The 22,911-nt window shown below is 32.8% G+C and overlaps 1 protein-coding gene across 6 annotated transcripts in view; it reads right to left on the bottom strand.

Moving 5' to 3' along the window:
* Positions 1-22,911, bottom strand: part of LOC143231660 (synaptogenesis protein syg-2-like) — a 243,938-nt gene that overhangs the window by 17,530 nt on the left and 203,497 nt on the right. For all 6 annotated transcript variants that reach the window (XR_013017101.1, XM_076466229.1, XM_076466227.1 and 3 more), the window contains 5 exons: positions 21,563-21,859; positions 19,351-19,641; positions 17,885-18,172; positions 8,677-8,976; positions 5,199-5,339 (listed from right to left, as the gene is read on the bottom strand). Coding sequence is in view for 5 of the 6 variants with exons in the window: in XM_076466229.1 (XP_076322344.1) it covers positions 5,199-5,339; positions 8,677-8,976; positions 17,885-18,172; positions 19,351-19,641; positions 21,563-21,859 (1,317 nt within the window). In the remaining variant the exon portion in view is untranslated. The remainder of the gene's footprint in view (positions 1-5,198; positions 5,340-8,676; positions 8,977-17,884; positions 18,173-19,350; positions 19,642-21,562; positions 21,860-22,911) is intronic.

The following is a 22,911-nucleotide window of genomic DNA, read 5'->3' as shown; positions in this document are numbered from 1 at the left end:
AGTATAACTGTCTAATACAGCAAACGAACTACAACTGTCACTAGTACAATAAACATAGTATAACTGTCTAATACAGCAAACGAACTACAACTGTCACTAATACACCAATCATACAGAAACTGTCTGTAGTACAACAAATACATTGCTGGCCAAAATCTTGATGCCCATGAACAGAAAGAAAAATTATGTATTTTGCGTTGTTAGATTCAACCACTTATTTGAGTAGAGCTTCAAAAGACGAAAATAAGAAAATGGGAAAAACAACAACTCACAATTGCCCTTAAGATTTTGGCCAGCAGTGTATGTATATATATATATATTCATTTCTCTGTGTCAGTACACGTGTTTTTTTTTAATAACTAGAACACTAACATTCTAGTTAAGCTATTCTGGGATTTTTATCCAAGGGTGACTAAACCTCGTCGCGCCAAACATGCTCGCCCTCTCAGCCGTGGGGGCGTTATAAAGTGACGGGCAATCTCACTATTCGTTGGTAAAAGAGTAGCCCAAGACTTGGCGGTGGGTGGTGTTGACTAGCTGCCTTCCCTCTAGTCTTACACTGCTAAATTAGGGACAGCTAGCGCAGATAGCCCTCGAGTAGCTTTGCGCGAAATTCAAAACAAGACTAAACTATATCATCATAACTGTCTTTGTGTTCCTGTTTTAACAAGTACTTCAAGTTCATTACCAAGTAAAGAACTTCTATAAAATTCGTTTTCTACTTCGACTGGTTGACTTCAATGGCTTTAAATTCGGTAATTTATATTTTTAAGACTTTAATGTTATTTTGTGTTTATTATCGTGTTTCATAAACGAGTTTTCTTACTTTTTCCCAACGACAACATAGTACGGATATACATAAATAGTGTTTCATCATAAAGCTGTTTGTTTCTATTCATTCAAGAAGTTTAGGCACTTTCTTTTGTTTAGAAATAACTAGTTTTCTATAAATCACTGGATGAATTCTTTACTGTAATTAATATGTTATCTTTCTTTTAATTCGATGCTTCATGAAACAGATTTATTCTTATATTCTGATTTATTTAATGTATTTATTCTTAGCATGGATAACCTGATATAGGAATACTTAGCTATAAATTATAATTCATCATTTTCTTTCTTTTAAAATGCGATATAATTATAAAAAACATGAACTAAATCATTTTAAGGTTCATCAAAATGTAAGCTCCGATAGAAATAAACGGAGATCTGTCCTAAGTGAGTTAATATGTCTTAATTATAGCTCCATAGTATATTCAACATTTTAGTTTAATTTTTAGATTTACCACTTATAAAATAAATCTTAAAAGGAACTCAGTATTAAACTATATGTTACTAGTATTAGCCTGAATGAAAATATACATACAAATTAAAGTTATGTTATTAAAACTAGCTCAGTTGTACATGTAATTAGTAAAAACAAAATGTAACGTAGAGTGAGTTAGAAAATGTAAAGTTTTGACAGTAGTAATGAAAGTGTTTCACCATTATTTAGTCATGTTATATAGACCAGGTAAGATCTATACAAAAGAAAACTACCACAGTAGTTTTAGAATTAAAATACCCAATTAACAATTAATAAGATGTGTTTATAACAAGTCATAACACACGACCTTAAGAAAGAGACAGATATTGTTAAAAACTTTAAGAAACTATTTACCGCAGAAGTTTTATAATTAAAATGCCAAGTGAACAAACTGTGTTGAGAACGAGTCTTACTTAACAAGCCATCTAAAAACTCCATTAAAATATCCAAAAAAGTGAAAGTTTAATTATCGATTCTGTGTAGGAATAATATCCATATAAGTATAGGAATCGAGTCCGATATTCATAAATTGATAAAGTTTATTAACTTAATAACACCCAAACAGTTAATTATTCACAAATAATATTAGTCAGTATCGAGGATAAAGAAATGACGAATATTATAATTCGTGCCTATAAAAGATAAGATAAACTGAGCTTTAAACAGTTGAATTTAAATCACTGGAGATAATCATTAACTTAATTCGTAGTTAAATGTCTAAACAATTTACAGTTAAGGTGGATATTAATTGGATAGTTTCACATATTTCATATATCGTGAACTTTGGAGAGATAATGCTGTTACATTATAATTATTCATTATCTTAATGTTCTCCCTTATTTATTCAGCTCTCAACTCAAATTTATCATTTGTCTAAATAAATAGCCTTTCGTAAGTAAGTTACAATGACATACACCAACAGACTGTTTCCTCAATAATCTGGACGCTCAACTGGGTAGGTTTGAACTACGTGACCTTGCCCATATGGAACTTAGAACAATATACAGGTTGTGAGAATATGAACTGAAACAAATAATATGTACGAAATCCTGTCAACATGAGAAAAAACTGTTCCATTTCATATTAATAAAGAAATTAAGATTATTTCAAGAGGTGAGAAACGCGAGAAAATAATCATTTGCCAAGTTCCTAAATAATATGTTGGTTGGTAATCAAAATATTGTTTCAGTTAATGATATAGAGATCCAATTTGAGCTGAATAGAACAAGGGTTATAAGTGACTTTTGTGTTACGTTAATAAAGTAAGAATGTGGATTTGCTTTCAATTATTTAAGCCTAACAAACGGTTCAGTCATCAATTATAATAAGTAGGAATATTTATTGACTTAGTCAGTAACTTGTCATTACATACACATTTGGCGCGTGTTAATGTTTTGTTTTTTGTTTGATTAAAAAGAAATGTTTAACTCAGCATTTTAATGTATAAGATATTCACGTTGACTTTAAAACATGTCACCTTTCAAAGTCATACTAGTTTGATGAGACACTCGGATGTTGTACCTGTAATGTAACGTTTCAAATTCATAATTAGGCTCATGTTCTATTATTAATTCATAAATCTGTACTGAAACTAAATTACTTTGTTAAAAACATTTATGAAATAGAATCAAAAAATTTTCAAACATAAAATATCAGATAGAACATTCTATTACATGCAAACATTTATTTCGTGGAGATACACTTAGATTTCTTTTACAACGAACCAGAATATTCAGAGAGTGAAATGAAGTTTAAATATTCTACGTTATTTTAAGGTTTTTTTGCTTTATATATATATATATATAGAATTCTCAGTTTTTGAATTTGTCGAATAGTTATTTGTATTTATAAAATTACTTGTATAACTCATATTTTTGTTTCAAGTGATATATCTCCAATCGTAATTTATTATTTGTTCAAAAATGAAAATTTTAATGTTACATTCAATGCGTGATCTCACAATGTTTATGATACAAATCATTAATATCAACTTAAACACTTTTCTTTCTTTTGTACAAATAAAAAAAATGTTTTCATATCTAATGTTACATTACACAGTGAAATAGTCCTTAATATTAAGTTTGTAAGTAAATACATATATTAAAATATAACAGAGATATTTTTATAATCAGTAAGAAAAGACATTTTTCTTCTGAAAACTCAATCGTAATTTTAAAATAATTCTCGGCAACGTAAGTCAGTTTAATTTGAACTATTTATTTTGGAACTTGTATAATAGTTCATCTTCGAGAAGACGATTGTCTGTTTGATTTTTGAATTTCACGTAAAGTTACTCAAGGGTTATCTGCGCTAGCCGTCCCTAATTTAACAGTGTAAGACTAGAGGGAAGGCAGCTAGTCATCACCACCCACCGCCAACTTTTTTACCAACTAATAGTGGGATTGACCGTCGCATTATAACGCCCCCGCGGCTGAAAAGGCGAGCATGTTTGGTGCGACCGGGATTCCAACCCGCGACCCTCCGATTACGAGTCGAACGCCTTAACCCACCTCGAGAAGACAAAATAGTTGCGCAAGACTAGAAAGTCTATGGTGTTTGAACTTGGAGCACATTTCAATTACTGCACAACAAATCTTCGACATGTCTTTTCTGTAGTTGTTATTGTTGTTATATCAATATAGTTTGCACCGATTAAATAAAATAACATATAATGTTAGACGAATCTGCTTCTGTAGTAATAATTAATACCTATCATTCAGTTCATTTTATAATTTAAAAGTAAACGCGAACTATTGTAGTTTCTTGAAATAAAGAGATATACATCTTCGCTTTTGTTACATTCTATTATCATTCAAACAATGTAACCTTATATTTCTAACCAAACAATATAATATTGTATTTCTGACGAAACAATTTAACATTCTATTCCTAACCAAACAATGTAACATTATGTTTTTAAACAAACAATGTACTATTCTATTCCTAACCAAACAATGTAACATTATGTTTTTAAACAAACAATGTACTATTCTATTCCTAACCAAACAATGTAACATTATGTTTTTAAACAAACAATTTAACATTCTATTCCTAACCAAACAATGTAACATTATATTTTTAAACAAACAACGTAATTATCTATTCCTAACCAAACAATGTAACATTATGTTTTTAAACAAACAATTTAACATTCTATTCCTAACCAAACAATGTAACATTATATTTTTAAACAAACAACGTAATTATCTATTCCTAACCAAACAAGGTAACATTCTATCCTAACCTTATTTACGAATACGGTATGATTGCTTCGTTATTCAGTTTCGTGTGTTTAAAGAGATTCCTAAGTTTCAAAATCCAACTAGACTGAAACTTAATCTTTAAGAAAAGTACATGAATAAAGGTAGTAAACATAGCTACTCGATCTGATACAATTCATTCTCATTTATACGAAGCCTAGTATCAATTACGATACCTTAACCTTATTAATTCATGTAACCCTGAGGTACTTGTGTAGTATCGATTACAATAATTTAGCCTTACTAATCCACATAACACTGCTATATCTGTGTAATATCAATTACAATGATTTAGCCTTATTAATTCACACAACACTGCTATCTGTGTAATATGAGTTACAATGATTTAGCCTTATTAATTCACACAACACTGCTATATCTGTGTAATATGAGTTACAATAATTTAGCCTTATTAATTCACACAACACTGCTATATCTGTGTAATATGAGTTACAATGATTTAGCCTTACTAATCCACACAACACTGCTATATCTGTGTAATATCAATTACAATGATTTAGCCTTATTAATCCACCCAACCTTGCTATATTTGTGTATTATCTATTACAATACCTTACCTTTAGTGATTCATACAACCGTTCTCTACTTGTATAGTTTATACAGTAACATACCCGATTTTCTCTTAGCCTTTTGTTTCCTTCTGAATTTTACTCCCAGAAGAATTATTAGTATGACTAGAACCAGTCCACCAGATACAGCGCACAGAAGCACCAAAACAGGCTTGAAGGCTCCACTCCAATCTGTTTCTGGTGCTGAAAGAAAAAAAAAAGAACAGAAACTGATATAAGTTTAGCCCCTAATTGATTAAAATCTCGGATTTTATATATATATATATTTACACGTTGGTTAGGAAACAAATATACTGTAGTCGTTGTAAGACATTCAAAACGTAATTAAAAGAAACGTTTTTAATTTGTTATTACGTAAAAGTTTTAATTGATTTCTTGTACTCAAAACTACAACAACAAATTATTATTATATATCTTAGCAGCTTAGGCAAACTAGGTATTGATATAATGTTACTTAAAGAAACAAACCAGGTACTAAGTTTGTCTGAGAAATCGAAACTCTTTAAGCAAATGATATTTTAAGTCATATAATGTTATTTAGTGGATAAAATCAAACTAGTTTTTCGTGTCAACAAAGATAATTGCGTTGTAGTTTGAAAGTTTTAGTTTTGATAAACGAAGCGAAGTAATAATCACATATTTCTGTTCTCTGTAACGTAAGTGGTTATTGTCGTGGATGAAACGGTTTGAAGTTTCCGTTCTCATTTTTGTTAATCTAATTTTATAAACAATAGTTTGGTAGTTTAAATATAAACTAACATAACTCATGTGTAACTTACAGATTCTAACTAGTTTTGTTGTGTTATTGATATGATATATTTTTATCTAAATTTTAAATATATATATATCACACTATGGAGGTATATTTAGTAGAAGTGAAATATTTGTTAGCTTTGTTTGTTTGTTTTTGAATTTCGCACAAAGCTACTCGAGGGCTATCTGTGCTAGCCGTCCCAAATTTAGCAGTGTAAGACTAGAGGGAAGGCAGCTACTCATCACCACCCACCGCCAACTCTTGGGCTACTCTTTTGCCAACGAATAGTGGGATTGACCGTCACATTATGCACCCCCACGGCTGGGAGGGCGAGCATGTTTAGCGCGACGCGGGTGCAAACCCGCGACCCTCGGATTACGAGTCGCACGCCTTACGCGCTTGGCCATGCCAGGCCCTATTTGTTAGGAATGTGTGTCACTCTGGATATGTCACGTTTATAACATACAAATAAAGTCAGTTGTTGATAACAGTTTTATATCAAAGATCACTACTTAAATATATCAAAATGAAGAACTAACCCAGTAAAGAACACGTCGAATTTAACACAATGTTCCTATTATATTAATTACACTATAATGTTTGATCATTGAGGCACTCTTGGTGTTACCAACAGTTTAAACAGTAATTACAATTATGTAACACAAGACTCGTTCAGCTTAGAAAACCAAGATTAATCATAAATTTATATACTAATGTAAAAGTTTTATATAATAATATGATAATAAAACTAGATGTATTTATCTGGTTTATCCATTATTGTCAACGCTGTAAATAGTGAAAGTGCATTAGCCAATGAAAACATAATAATTCAATTAGAGAACACATAAAACCAAGTGTTTGTTTTATGTACTGTCATCGATTATCTGTTCCTAGAAAAAAAGAAACACGAGCATATCCAAAACTTATGTAATCTTCTTAACAACGTGTTTTGACCAATGGAGAGTCATTAAACGGCTGTGAAAATGCACTTCAGAGCAGCCTGACATATGAAACAAACCACTAGCTGAAAAACATCTGAATGTTTCACTACATAGATGTATGCAGAACTGTAGAAGAAGTAAAAACTTATTTTTATGAAAAATATCATATGATAATGAATAATAAATGAAATAAATAAAATATTAGGATATGTATTCAAACACCGATCCTCTGATTAAAATAACGAACTTAAATGTAACATAAAATCATTGCAACCTGCCTGATGTAATTTTAACCTCTGTCACGTGACACATGGAGCGGGAAAAGGGAAGTTACAAATAAAGTTAAACCATAAGTTACAGCTGAAATATATCCGAGCGATAATAACATTACAGGAAATACACTGTAACAACGATAATGCTTAACAAAAGAAGTAACAATAGAGGTAAATGATACATCTAAAGTACAAATGAAACTAAATTAATGACGTAATGTTATAATTATACATATAGTTTCAACAATATTAACGGATTAAATTAACGAGTGTATCATTATATTACGTTTGTGTTTCGTTAAAGTGCATTATTTAACTATTTTAATTCACGAAAATAAATCACATAGGTACTTATAGTAGTCTGTTTAGTAGAAATTCAGAATAGTTTCAGTGGGACCGGACGCGATGAATTATATTGTTCTACAGGGTGTTCGGAAAGTCACTGTGCACTTATATATTTATCAACAGACATGTTTCAATATAGAATACAGAAGGTAAATATGAATGACAATTATAAGCAATGTTGAAAGTGACCCCAGTTGGCATCAATACAGGTTTGGATCCTTCTTATTTTGTTTCTAAACACCGCTATCTGTTGCTGGCTTGAAATAGACTGAATAAACATATGATTACAAAACTGCACAGTGACTTTCCGAACATCCTGTATAATCACGTTTTCTTGAGACGTTTCGATACAGAGATAACAAGTAAAATATCTTTTCGTTGACTGTAAAAAGAACGTATTACTGGCATAAGCCATTCTTATTTGGGTTTGTGTGGTAAATAGTTAGCACAAAACAAATAATGTAAAACAAAAACAGCTTTCGTTAAATTAGCTTCATACCAAAAAGGTGCTTCAGTTTCTGAACGAAATCAAATATATGAGCACGCACGTTTTCAATAATTTAAAATAAGTTTCGTTATAAGAAGTTTCGAATAATATTAGGTTGAGGAATAATTCGTGAGCGTTTTTAAATAATTTCATTCAAGCATTACATGCAAGACTATACAATACTTCAATGCATGAACACATTACACCCAAAACATTTATTATGATACTTTATTTCATGTAATACCTAGGTATATAGTATGCATTGTTTTAAACGAAATTGCAAGAAATTAAATGCGAAAAGCAGATGGTGTCGAAAATGCTCGATTTTGTCCACTTGACATTCCATTTAATGAGCTGAAAATGAAAGCAAAAATTAAAGACATATGAAAATCAAACACACCATCTATTAGAGCAAAAAATTATCTACCAAATGACATGAAATATTTTGCGAAAGCGTTTCATTTATGAATATATTTTTTTAACTTGAAAAAAACGCTCACGAATTATTCCTCAACCCAATAATAATACGAACTTTCCCTTGTCTTTATTCATTCCTTAAGCAATTCATTGAGAAATACACAACAATTCGTGATGTTCGTGACGTGTAGTGGAAAGTATCTTCAATAATGAACACGTTCTTATTTGTGTTAACTTCAAACATTACACGATAATTGGAGAGTTCTCTAAAGTCTGTCTTATGTACTTTACGGTCACAGCTTACCTGAAATTTCATGGCTAGAATTAAACAAGGTAGATATTTTAGTCGTCCAGGTTTCGCTTCTGCCCTTATGGTTGAACGAGTACACGGTGATTAAGAATTGAGTTCCAGGAGAAAGACCGTGAACACTGAACATGGGGTGAGAGGCCGTGAAATTCGTCACTAGTTTTTTCATCGCAACATTGTACACTTCAAAGACAAACCGTTGATTGAAGCCGTCACTGTAACCTTCCAGGCAGACCACTTCTAAAGCTACAGAAGTCCTGTTATTAATTGTGCAGCTGAGAGGCTTCTGTGGTGTACCTGAAATAAGTTGGTATACTTCAGTGTGTCTTTGAATTGTCATCTGTGGTTTTGTTTTTACTGTTTCATAGATGGTCCATAACAATTTTTGTCTACCCAAAGAGGTAGCAACTAAATACGCATTAGTTCGTTATATGGATCCACGCAATAACGAATCAGCCTCAGCGAACAGACAGACAAATAAATGAGTCGTGTTGATATTGTGAAACAAATCATTAATTAATATTAGCTAAGAATAGACAAGCAGCGCTAATAATGCCACCATAAAAATTACTATAGAAGGAAAATGAGATATTTCTATTATTAGAACTAGAAATTTACCTAGACAATATTTTAAAGAAAATGGTTTAACTGAGATTACGTTAATGACCTAAAGCACAGAATCACAAGATAAATACGTGTACTAGTATTTATTTACACACAAAATTAATTTAGCATAAGCTGAAGTTCAGGCCCAACTTCTTCCAATCGAGGAGTCTCGTCTTCAATCGTTTGTCCGAGGAGGTATTGCACTATTTGTAATTCCTAAACACCGACCATAAAAAAGTAGATTTGATTACTATTAAACACAAACCTGCACAATGAATTATCTATACCACCGCAAATTTAGAAACTACATTTTCAGCGATTCAAGCCTTAAACTCACCGATGAATCACAATGGAGAGCAACACAACAATGTCTGCTCAGTCCTTATCTTAAGATGTATTGTTGATTTACACAAAAGAACACTTTGTATTTTATCCCTATATTTCCGTAAATAACATCCATCAGAAACGTGTTTCATATTAACACGAATAACATACCTTCAATAGGTTGACAATGTTTAAGACATAACTGCTGTTGATCTCAAATAACTAAAATTCACAGCAAGTTCATCAAATGATTCCATTCTAAACTTTTTATGTGCTGTTGAGCTGTAATGTGTAATTATCAAAGAAGTTAATTTTACAAATTAGTACGTTTCAGCTGGACGTACTACAGAACTACAGGTACAATGTAGCCCTAACGTTCTGTAGTATATAATCACATATAATGTAACCAGAATCATTAGTTTCATCATAATGTATTACAATTTTAACCCAGAACTAGAAGAACAATAAAACCCTAAATCTCAGTGGTGTATAATCACATATAATTTAACGAGCATACTTATGTTTATTATCATTTATTGTGGTTTTATTACTAAAATAATCTGGTGTTCTTCACCAGATACGTTTAAAATGCTATAAATCAACAAATCGCTTGTTCTAGTGAATTAAATACTGTGATCGAAAAGAACATTCATTCAATGAGGTTATTTTATGTTCGGAACACTTTCTTGGACATTTTCAACCAAAATAACGGACACTTTTTTAATCACTCTCTTTATGCCACAAATAGAAATGAGGCACTTAGATAATTTTTAACCAAAGTAACAACAAACACGGATATTCCAACATATCTTAATAACTTTTGTACTTCACCCACACTTAAGATCAAAGGTTGGATACTCATATTATGTTTGTTGTTTGATACCTGCGTTAGGTATCCCTAATTTTGCAGTGTGGAAATAGAGGGAAAGTAATTAGTCATTACCACCCACTGCCAACTATTGGAATAGTATTTTACCAACGAAGAGTGTGAATTATCGTCACATTACAACGACCCCACGGCTGAAAGGGTAAGCATGTTTGGTCTAACAGGAATTCGAATCCGCGACCTCCAATCATAAGTCGAGCGCCCTTACAACCTGGCCAGGCAGGGCCTCTCACTTTTTGAACTGATTAGGAAACCAATATTTACTCAGATGTTGTGTTTGGCTTGTTTTGTCCGATTCAACGGTCGATGTTAAATAGTTAACACCTATCGATCTTATGGTTTTCATATATTAACTACGATCATTATGGCTGCATCTTTTACCCTTATATAGAGTACTACCGCAATAAGCACTATATATGAACAGTATAATACATTTTAATATTACTTATGTAACTTCGAAGTCTTATATTGCACCACAGTATTAAAATATAGTGCGTATTATGTTACTGCGCATGAATAAAAAAATACAAAATTTAGATAAAGTGTAAGACGTTATTGTTAAAAACAAAGACATAAGTGTAAAGTATTGTTATAAAAGACAAACATTCCCTTATAAAAATGAAGTAAGGTGTGAAACATTGTTGTAAAAGACCAACATTCCTTCGTAAAAATGAAGTAAGGTGTAAAGTATTGTTTCAAAAAACCAAAATTATTTTACAATGGTAAAGTAAGGTGTAAATTATTGTTTTTAAAGACCAACATTCTTTTTGTAAAATGAAGTAAGATGTGAAACATTGTTGTAAAAGACCAACATACCTTCGTAAAAATGAAGTAAGGTGTAAAGTATTGTTTCAAAAAACCAAAATTATTTTACAATGGTAAAGTAAGGTGTAAATTATTGTTTGTAAAGACCAACATTCTTTTTGTAAAATGAAGTAAGATGTGAAACATTGTTGTAAAAGACCAACATTCCTTCGTAAAAATGAAGTAAGGTATAAAGTATTGTTTCAAAAAAACCCAAAATTATTTTACAATGGTGAAGTAAGGTGTAAATTATTGTTTGTAAAAACCAACATTCTTTTTGTAAAATGAAGTAAGATGTGAAGTATTGTTGTAAAAGACCAACATTCTTTTTGTAAAATGAAGTAAGATGTGAAGTATTGTTTCAAAAAACCAAAATTATTTTACAATGGTAAAGTAAGGTGTAAATTATTGTTTGTAAAGACCAACATTCTTTTTGTAAAATGAAGTAAGATGTGAAACATTGTTGTAAAAGACCAACATTCCTTCGTAAAATGAAGTTGTAAAGTACCAAAATTATTTTACAATGGTGAAATAAGGTGTAAATTATTGTTTGTAAAGACCAACATTCTTTTTGTAAAATGAAGTAAGATGTGAAGTATTGTTGTAAAAGACCAACATTCTTTTTGTAAAATGAAGTAAGATGTGAAGTATTGTTGTAAAAGACCAACATTCTTTTTGTAAAATGAAGTAAGGTGTGAAACATTGTTGTAAAAGACCAACATTCTTTTTGTAAAATGAAGTAAGATGTGAAGTATTGTTGTAAAAGACCAACTTTATTTAAAAAAAAATGATTTACTTGTTTTCTTAGTCCCTTCGAAACAAAATATGTCATTCAGCCATGTTTTTATATTTCAATCAGAAGAAAGTAACAAACATTTGTTACAGGTCTAGTTACAATTTTTTTTGTTGTTGCTGTTCAGAATACAAAGAATCAAACCTGTGACCATCATTCCAATTCCTAACGTAGACGTTCTTTGTACTAAAAGCACATATATACAGTAGCTGAATAAGACACTGACGTGACCAAACAGTCACGTTCTCCGCTTTGACCGTCAAAGCCTTCAGTAAACAAACTATAATAAGAAAACTATGCCTGCTGATTTATGAAAGTTATCTTTGAGTGACAATAATACGAATTTAGAAGAAAACAATCTATATCAGATAGTGTCCCCTTGGGGTACAGACTACACGATACAATACGTAATATGAAAAATAAAAATTCTCATCTGCTGCAATGGAGCATTCAGCTGAAAGCTAAAGTTAACGTAAGGCAGTGGTATTAAAGTGACTGGGACAATAGAGTTTGTCTCTTTTGTGGTGATCTAATATAGCAGCACGTATCATAAACATGTTTAAGACCACGTTTCCTTAATGAATAGACTTTGGCTTGAAACGTCAAAATATTTAGAATATTTTCATGCAAAGCAAACGGTCTCCTAGTGGGACAGCGGTGAGTCAATGAATTTATAATACTAAAATTTGGGGTTTGATACCCGTGGTAGACACAGCTGATAGCCCAGTGTGGCTTTTTTCTTAGAAACCAAATAGAGAACAGCAAATGTATTTTACACACCTGGATTATAAAAAAAAATTATTTGATACATTTTTAAAATCATTAATTTTAAATAACTGTTAACTTCTCTACTAGATAATGTAACTTAACCGTGTGTGCTTATGTTGCATAAATACATTAGCTTAACGAGAAACGTTCTGTAAAAAAAAAAACGTTTCAGGAAGATATACCTGGGTTTCACGTATTTCTACCATTTTGTCTGTTGGGAACAAGAGCTAGCCTAGCACTGTTGTTCAAAGACTAAATGATGCCAGAATTGTAGCGTTTATGAGGAGACCATGGTTAATCAAAATGGTGTCCATTAATGAAAGTCCTAATTTGATAATGGTATTATAAGACTTTCCTTCGTGAAGGAGTTCATTGCGTGATCTTTCGGGAATGGTAAGCAATATTTATGCAAGACAAAGAGCAATGTTTATAGTCATTAGCTTGTACCATAAACCTGTGATTTACGTTAAAGCCATTTTCCCAACGTATCATTTTCTATATATGTTCATAACTGATATTATTCGCGAAACATTTCTAACATGTATGACCTTTACTGGAAACGAACTGATTTTGTTTTATGAAACGTTAAATAGAAATGCAAAAGTGGACGTCAAATATTTGGTCATGTGACTGAAAATATTAATTTGTACCATAAGTACCTAACAGGCTACTCTTTCAGAGTCTATAAACCTTACAATTTTGTTATGTCTGGAAAGTTCAGACTAAATGTTATAGTTCTTCTGAAAAGTTCAGATAAAATAAATCACACCAAACACCAGTTAATAAAAGTTCAGACTAAATGTTATAGTTCTTCTGAAAAGTTCAGATTTAATAATTCATACCAAACACCAGTTATTATTCACGTTATATTAAGAAAAAAGATAAAGTTTAATTAATTTCAAAGTAAATATAAATATATATTTATATAAAACATAATTATGCATGTATAACGTGAGCAAACGACAGTTTTTATATGATAGAACCTTGTTACTGACTAAACAGAGCTAGTATTAAGATTTTTACTATTATTTAAATGTTCATTGTTACTTAGATTTTTAAATTACTTAAATGTGCACTATGTAGCAAAAACGGCTCGTTTAAGTTAAGAAAATATTTTACGTAGAAGAGCGAACAACGTTTCGACCTTCTTCGGTCATCGTCAGGTTCACAAAGAAAGAAAGAGGTAACTGACCGGAAGCTGACCACATGTTTGGAAGGGATTGTGTAACTGAGTGTTGGAATGAAGAGGGCGGTGTGAGATGTTTGAATATATAATTTTATTTATTATATTTAATATAGGTGTAAAGGCGTTCCTTTATATTGGTTTATTTTGGGTTTAAATTGTTGTATAAGTAAGGCTTCTTTAATTTTGCGTTTGTTTATGTTTGTTTCTTTATTTAGTATTTGAGTGTTTTCTATGGTTATGTCGTGTTTATTTGATTTGCAGTGTTCGAAAACATGTGAAGGTGACTTTTTATGTTCTTTGAATCTGGTTTCCATTTTTCTACTTGTTTCTCCAATATAGAAGTCGTGGCAGTTATCACATTGTATTTTATAAATAATGTTGGTGTGGTGTTTGTCAGTGTAGTTTTTACATAGTATAGACCTTAGTTTTGTGCCTGGTTTTTGAATAAATTTGGTATTAATTGGAATGTCATATTTTGTTACTAGTTTTTGTCAAATGTTGGATATTTCTCTGCTGACGTCGGGAATATATGGCATGCAGTAGTATATGGTTTCGTGATTTTTTGATTCGTGAGATATATTTAATTTTGTTGGTTGATTTTGCTTTCTGTCTAAGTGTGTGCGTATAATGTTTTCTACGGTTTGTGGAGGAAACTTATTGATGTTGATGAAGTATTGTTTTATTTTGTCTAATTCATTATAAATTTTATCTGGTGAGCATAGTTTTATGGCTGTGTTTATTTGGTTTCTTAGTATGTTGAGTGTTTGTTTTGTTTCATGTGCTGAGTCCCAAGGAATGTATAGTCCAGTATGGGTGATTTTTCGGTGGATTTCTGTTTTTAATTGTGTGTCGGTTCTTGAAATTTTAAGGTTAAGAAATAATATTTAATTGCTTTCTTCCTGTTCACATGCGAAGTTAATGTTGGGATGTATAGAGTTAATGTGATTGAAAAAATTGTGTGTTCTGTAGATATGAATCCCGCAACCGTGTCATCTACATATCTGTACCAGTATAGTGGTGGATGTAATGCTGTGTTAATTGCTTGTGTTTCAACTTGTGTCATAAAAATATTGGCTAAAACTGGTGATACTGGGTTGCCCATGCTTAGGCCATTTGTTTGTATATAGTTGTGGTTGTTGAACATGAAGTTTGTTTTTATCGTAGTGAATTCTATGAGAGTTGCTAACTGGTTACTGGGAATTTCTATAGTTGGGTTAGGGTCTCGGAAATAGAGTTCTAAGGCTATCTTGCAGGCTTCAGCGGTTGGAACTTCTGTAAAGAGGGATACAACATCGAAACTGGCCATTAAGGCTTTATGATTAAGTTAATTTAGATTAGACTTGAAATTAAAAGAGTCTTTGATGAATGAGCTGGCTGATGTTACATATTTGGAGAATTCCCATGCTATGTATTTACCAAGATTGTAATTAAACGATTCATATGTGGACATTATTGGTCGTAATGGACAATCTGGTTTATGAGGTTTGGAGATGCCGTATATTTGTAGTGTGCATGAGTCGGTTTTACTACCTACCTACCTACATTCCTACCTACCTACATTCCTACCTTCCTACATTCTTACCTACCTACATTCCTACCTACCTACATTCCTACCTACCTACATTCTTACCTACCTACATTCCTACCTACCTACATTCCTACCTACGTAAAACCGACTCACGTACACCACAAATATACAAAAATCCAGTTAATACCAAATTTATTCAAAAACCAGGCACAAAACTGAGGTCTATACTATGTAAAAACTACACTGACAAACACCACACCAACATTATTTATAAAATACAATGTGATAACTGTCACGACTTCTATATTGAAGAAACAAGTAGAAAAATGTAAACCAGATTCAAAGAACATAAAAAGTCATCTTCACACGTTTTCGAACACTGCAAATGAAATAAACACAAAATAACCATAAAAAACACTCAAATACTAAATAAAGAAACAAACATAAACAAACGCAAAATTAAAGAAGCCTTAGTTATACAACAACTTAAACCGAAAATAAACCAATATAAAGGAACACCTTTATATATATAATAAATATAATAAAATAAAATTATATATTCAAACATCTAACACCGCCCTCTACATTCCGACACTCAGTTACATAACCCCTTCCAAACATGTGGTCAGCTTCCGGTCAGTTACCTCTTTCTTTCTTTGTGAACTTGACGATGACCGAAGAAGGTCGAAACGTTGTTCGCTCTTCCATGTAAAATATTTTCTCAACCCAAACGAGCTGTTTTTACATATATATTTCTCTACAAGTGGGTTTTCTCGACATCACTGATTAAATGTACACTGTTGCTTAGACTTTTAGTATTACTTAAATGTACACTGTTACTTAGATTTTTAATATTTCTTAAATGTACAGTTACTTAGATTTGTTATATTTACTCAAACAGTGAAAGAGTCTTGCAGCGACCTCTACCTCTAAACTAACGATACTTCTACGAAATCCATAAATTGATTTATTCAAGTCTCGCCAATTCTTTCAGCATTAGTTAATTTGGTAAGAGGAATAAGAAAACCGAAGTAAGCCTTCTTTCCAAACGTTGCGCAGTGAGTTCCTGATATCCAGGCACATATTCATGTTTTACTTATCTCATTTGTATTAAATGTAAAGTTGTCTATTTTATCTTTCGTTTTGGCCTTCCTTACAACAAAAACCTTCCCTACAGTCAGGTCAATTTTATTGTGTTATGTCACTTGTATTAATGTCATTTTACAGACATTTGTCATTGGTAAGTTCATTTATAGTTTAAAAGTAATTCCTCATAACAAACAACAACAAACATACACATGAATGCAACTCCTTCCGCCGATTAAACATCAACGTACCGTAACCACATTCCTAAAACAAAGAGACATATTTATTTACCTGTACTGAGTGTTACGTGCCGAATATAACATGGCTGACATGTTACGTGTATACGTAACATCCAAGGCTTCTGAATTATACGAATCAGACAAAACTATTGACAAATAAACGTTGTCACTTCATAGTATACATTGGTTATAGTATATCGTACACAGTAAGAATATAATGTTATAACCTCATGTATACAGTAACGATATAATGTTATAACCTCATGTATACAGTAACGATATAATGTTATAACCTCATGTATACAGTAACGATATAATGTTATAACCTCATGTATACAGTAACAATATAATGTTATAACCTCATGTATACAGTAAGAATATAATGTTATAACCTCATGTATACAGTAACGATATAATGTTATAACCTCTTGTATACAGTAAGAATATAATGTTATAACCTCTTGTATACAGTAAGAATATAATGTTATAACCTCATGTATACAGTAACGATATAATGTTATAACCTCATGTATACAGTAAGAATATAATGTTATAACCTCATGTATACAGTAACGATATAATGTTATAACCTCATGTATACAGTAAGAATATAATGTTATAACCTCATGTATACAGTAACGATATAATGTTATAACCTCATGTATACAGTAACGATATAATGTTATAACCTCATATATACAGTGACGTAATCATACCACACCTGTGAATATAATGTTATGACCCCATTTATAGAGTAACGTTGTTGTAACTCACTTATGGATATAATGTTATCACCCCATTTATAGAGTAACGTTGTTGTAACTCACTTATGGATATAATGTTATAACCTAATGCATAAGGTTACATTGTTGTAATTCACCTGTGAATATAATGTTACAACCCCATGTATACATAACTTTGTTGTAACTTACCTGTGCATATAATTTTATAACCCCATTTATACAGCAACGTTCTTGTAACTCACCTGTAGGTATAACTTTATAAGCACATGGGTCTGTCTGAGAGCCTATTTCGTTTCTACCCCAACATAGTAATATGCCGTAATGGTAGTGTTTCCTCGGAGTAAAAACAGCAACACTTTTTGTTAGGTTACTCTCAAATGTTAACGAATCTACGACATCTTTGGAGTCGTTGAATGACCAATGAAACGTGACTTCAGGTGGTTCTGCCTCAACATTACAGTGAATGTTTATTGGTTCGTTGAGTGATGCTCCGTAAACCACTTGCTGATTCGGTTTACAAACCGGAGGAACTGAATATAAATCATAAGGTTAACTCTTTAACTTCATTATAAAGCAGAATGCAAAATGTCACTAAATATAGTTTCCATTTAAATTAGCGTTTTAGCCCTAATTTAAAGGGAAGAAAAATATATTTCTCATTTAAATATATATTATAAATTTATAGTAAAGCAAGTTACAAAAAATTTTCTTTGTCAGAATATCAAACAAAGAAGTTGAATAATTAGTTGTGTTTTTTTTCATGTATACGTTATGAATCTTATCATAAAGTTACTTGTTATCAACTATCACAACAACTTTAATAGTCCAAATCTAACAAAAAGTCAAAAAGCATTGATAAAGTAAACTGTTCTAATTTAACAGTTATCAATAACATTTCGAAAATTCTTTAATTTTAAAATATCGATATAAAGACGCTTTAATAATACAATAGTTGTCATAAAGCTTCTAACACCAGAGGGCATGACGTCACAATAACATTCCTCCAATAACAACTGCAACTTACTGGGAAACAACGCCAAGTGTCTGGATAGGTGTAAACGAAATTTCAAACTTGTAACATGCCTTGCGTAAGACTTACTGTTATTACAAGCTAACAACAAATGGTTCCTTACAACCTTCCGATTTGATGAGTGCGTTTGTTTTTAATAGAAAGACATGCAAGCTTCATTGGTACTGTTTCTCAGCGTGATTGAGTGCTTAAATGCTTTAAAAAACTTGTATTTTCTTTCAATAATGTGCAATAATAATTTACTTAATTGTAGTTCGTTACCAAATGCAAAATGTAGAATTGCATAGGATGTTATAAACCATTATATATCTGCAGTTTTAGTTTCTCAATATGTAGAAGTAATAAACTGCTTGCATATCAACATAAGTGTACTTGAAATAACTTCAACCAATCTCTTAGAAGATGCAATAGATTTTAGTCAGAGAGAAGGCTTTTGGAAATAGATGAGATAAAAAATCCACAAAAGAATAAATTATGTTTCACGCTTCCTTCGGCTGTTGTCTCGAAACCCAGCTGCATGAGTATCATGATATTGGAAGGTTTTTTTTTTATCTTCAGCAAAGTAAGCAAGCATGAAAGATTATTATACGTAGAGCCATGTTAACAATTTGTATGCAGCAGTTCGGGTTTTACGGATGTGTGCATCATTGGGGTCTTTTACAAACTCTGTGTACTTGCATTGTATCCGCAATAACACGGGCTCACTCGATCCTTTCCCCTCCGCGTTGGTTGCAACGCACGTGTAGTGTCCTTTCTTAGTCCGGTCGACTCCCTGGAGGGCTAAAGAATGGTTAGTGACAATAATTCCCTCAGATTTGTTCGTATGCAGCTCTATGTCTTCAAACATCCAAACAATTTCTGATACGGGAGGTTTGGCAATGACGTGGCATTCCAAGAATATATCGTGTCCTCTCTTCACAACTGCGTCTGTAAGGTGCCTGGGAATATGAACGCTCACCTTTGGAACATCTAAAAATAACAAAATTATGTTAAGTATTACATTTTTTCTCAGATGAACGAATTAATTATGAGTTGATAAATGTACGGTTCACTTAACGGGGAACTAACAAGTTCTTCGCTGACAATACGTGAGTTGTTCATCGCTGAAGTCAGAAAATAATTTCGTACAAATACTAGCATCGGACGTTAATACGTTGAAGTTACACGGTTTGTACTGTTCGAAATCTATAAACGTTCGTGCTCAAATATCTGTAGTTTTCTGATTAAAAAGCGTTAATCACAGTTGTAACATCTTGGGTTTATAGTATACCAATTGTAACAAACAAACAATATGTGCTGTCTCTTCTCGCGTTGCGTTGGGTTACAAAGAGTTATGCGAGATTCTAGAAATTTCAGCTAAAACCATTTAGCTCTTGTTCGTAATTAAGTACAAAGCCCAAAAATGAGCTATCTGTGTTTTGCTCATCGCGAGTATCGAAAACCGGATTCTAACGTTGTAAGTCCATTGATGTACCGCTGTGCTACTGGAAGGCTTTGGTTTGGTTTGTTTTGAATTTCGCGCAAAGCTATACGAGGGCTATCTACTCTAGCTGTCCCTAATTTAGCAGTATAAGACTAGAGGGAAGACAGCTAGTCATCACTACCTACCGCCAACTCTTGGGCTACTCTTTTACCAACGCATAGTGGGGATTGACCGTCACATTATAACACCCCCACGACTGAAAAGGTGAGCATGTTTGATGTGACGGGGATTCGAACTCGCGACCCTCGGATTATGAGTCGAATGTTTTAACCACCTGGTCATGCCGGGCCGCCACTGGGAGGCATCAGCTAAAACAACAATACGAGAAAACGTTAGTGGTTTCATATAACATATATTGTTGATTCTTACACTTGAGAATCTTCTATAAATTGAGTAAATAGGCAGGAATTTCACAATACAGACTTAAAGCTATAAGTAACGTACATTTCTAAATACACATTTAACTTAAACAAACATCGATATGAAAATAAGGGCCTGGCATGGCCAAGCGCGTAAGGCGTGCGACTCGTAATCCGAGGGTCGCGAGTTCGCGCCCGCGTCGCGCTAAACATGCTCGCCCTCCCAGCCGTGGGGGCGTATAATGTGACGGTCAATCCCACTATTCGTTGGTAAAAGAGTAGCCCAAGAGATGGCGGTGGGTGGTGATGACTAGCTGCCTTCCCTCTAGTCTTACACTGCTAAATTAGGGACGGCTAGCACAGATAGTCCTCGCGTAGCTTTGTGCGAAATTCCAAAAAACAAAGAAACAAACAAAACAAAAAATATGAAAATAAATATATGATAGTTAATCCGTCATAAGAGAAACGTAAAAAACATTTTACTACAGTCTCCTTCAGTAGAATATAAACTACCCTTCCTCTCGTGATCCATTTTATTTAAAAGATAATTCTGGAGGATTAATATTAACCAATCAGAAAATCGTAACATAAAAAAATCACTGACAAACTTGAGTTAATAATGTAAACAACGATATCGAAGTGACATAAGTTATCCACATTAACATGTTAATATAAAAATTCGGGTATTTATTTTAAATACACTTTCGAGTACTACCAAGAAGATATTGCTTTGTCACAGTCTTAATATTAAAATTGATGAAATCTCAATACTGAGTGTATTGAGCATAACGTGACTTAATAATAGGTTTGCCTATTTTTCTCATAATTTACAATAAAATACGTTTTTCTCTAATTATTCGATTGATTTGATTTCCTTTTCTTTATACTGATTGAACTCTAAGAACTAAAAATAAACAAACTTTAACAATGTTACTGATTATAGGTACTTTAGTTTGGATTCTGTCCTTTGGTCATTTCGGTTTGGTTTCTGGTCCTTAAACTTCTGTATTGTATTCATATTATATTAATTGATTAATATTCAACTTACAATGAACCGTCAAAGTTTTTTCTTCCTGGACTGTACTATCGGCTATAAAAGGGTTTTCAGCACGACAGTGGACGGTCTTTCCATCGTCTTCCGAAGTTGGTCTGAAAGTGAGGTAACTAGTGGTAACATTACCATCAACTGACACAGAGGACTTGGAATTCTTTAACTGTGTCTTACCAGCCCACCAACTAATCACTGCAGCTGGTCGAGAACCAATGGCCCTGCAGATTAACTGGACAACGTGTCCAGCCGAGAAGGCCTGCCGGTCAGCTAGCACTTCTACTACCAGGGGTCTAACTAAGAGACATTGGATATAAAGGGGGGAAAAGAACTTAGAAATCGAAATAAGAAACGATTCCAACGAACACATGCATATACACATGAATAATAATTTCAAATCCAAGAGAAAGTGGAATTTGTTCATTGTGTAACCATCGCATTACGTTCGTATTTCTAAATAACAGAGCTATCTATAACACAGCGTTAAGGAGAAAACCTATTTGAAATTAATAAACATTTTCAAAACTGTTTGCTATAACACGAGAAATTTCACCAGAAGTACACTTAGCTTATTTGTTATTGTTTTTTTTCAAATATTCACGAAAGGGTGGTCTAAATTTCGCACAAAGCTACACGAGGGTTAACTGCGCTGGCCGTCCCTCATTTATAGCAGTGTAAGACTAGAGGGAAGGCAGCTATTTATTACCACCCACCGCCATTTCTTGGGATGACATTCATATTATAACGCCCCCACAGCTGAAGGAGTGAGGATATTTGATATAACAGCATTCGAACCCATAACTCTCAGATTGCGAGTCAAGTGCCTTAACCGCCTGGCTATGCCAGGCAAATCATGTAAAATTCTTCAAGGGCTAATTGCCCTAGCCTTGTATGGTTTCAGAATGGTAGAGATAGCTTCTAGTTAACCATTATCTCCTGGATCTGTTAGGACTTGGCCGTAAACCCACATAACGTACACTTGGATCCTATCTCCTGAATCTGTTAGGATTTGGCCGTAAACCCACATAACGTACTCTTGGATCCCATCTCCTGGATCTGTTAGGATTTGGCCGTAAACCCACATAACGTACCCTTAGATCCTATCTCCTGGACCTGTTAGGACTTGGCCGTAAACCCACATAACGTACCCTTGGATCCTATCTCCTGGATCTGTTAGGGCTTGGCCGTAAACCCCATAACGTACCCTTGGATCCTATCTCCTGGATCTGTTAGGGCTTGGCCGTAAACCCCCATAACGTACCCTTGGATCCTATCTCCTGGATCTGTTAGGGCTTGGCCGTAAACCCACATAACGTACCCTTGGATCCTATCTCCTGGATCTGTTAGGA

Source organism: Tachypleus tridentatus, chromosome 11 (assembly GCF_004210375.1).
Source record: "Tachypleus tridentatus isolate NWPU-2018 chromosome 11, ASM421037v1, whole genome shotgun sequence".
NCBI lineage: Eukaryota > Metazoa > Arthropoda > Merostomata > Xiphosura > Limulidae > Tachypleus > Tachypleus tridentatus.
Note: the sequence above shows the minus strand (reverse complement) of the source record. Positions and strands in the feature narration are given on the sequence as shown.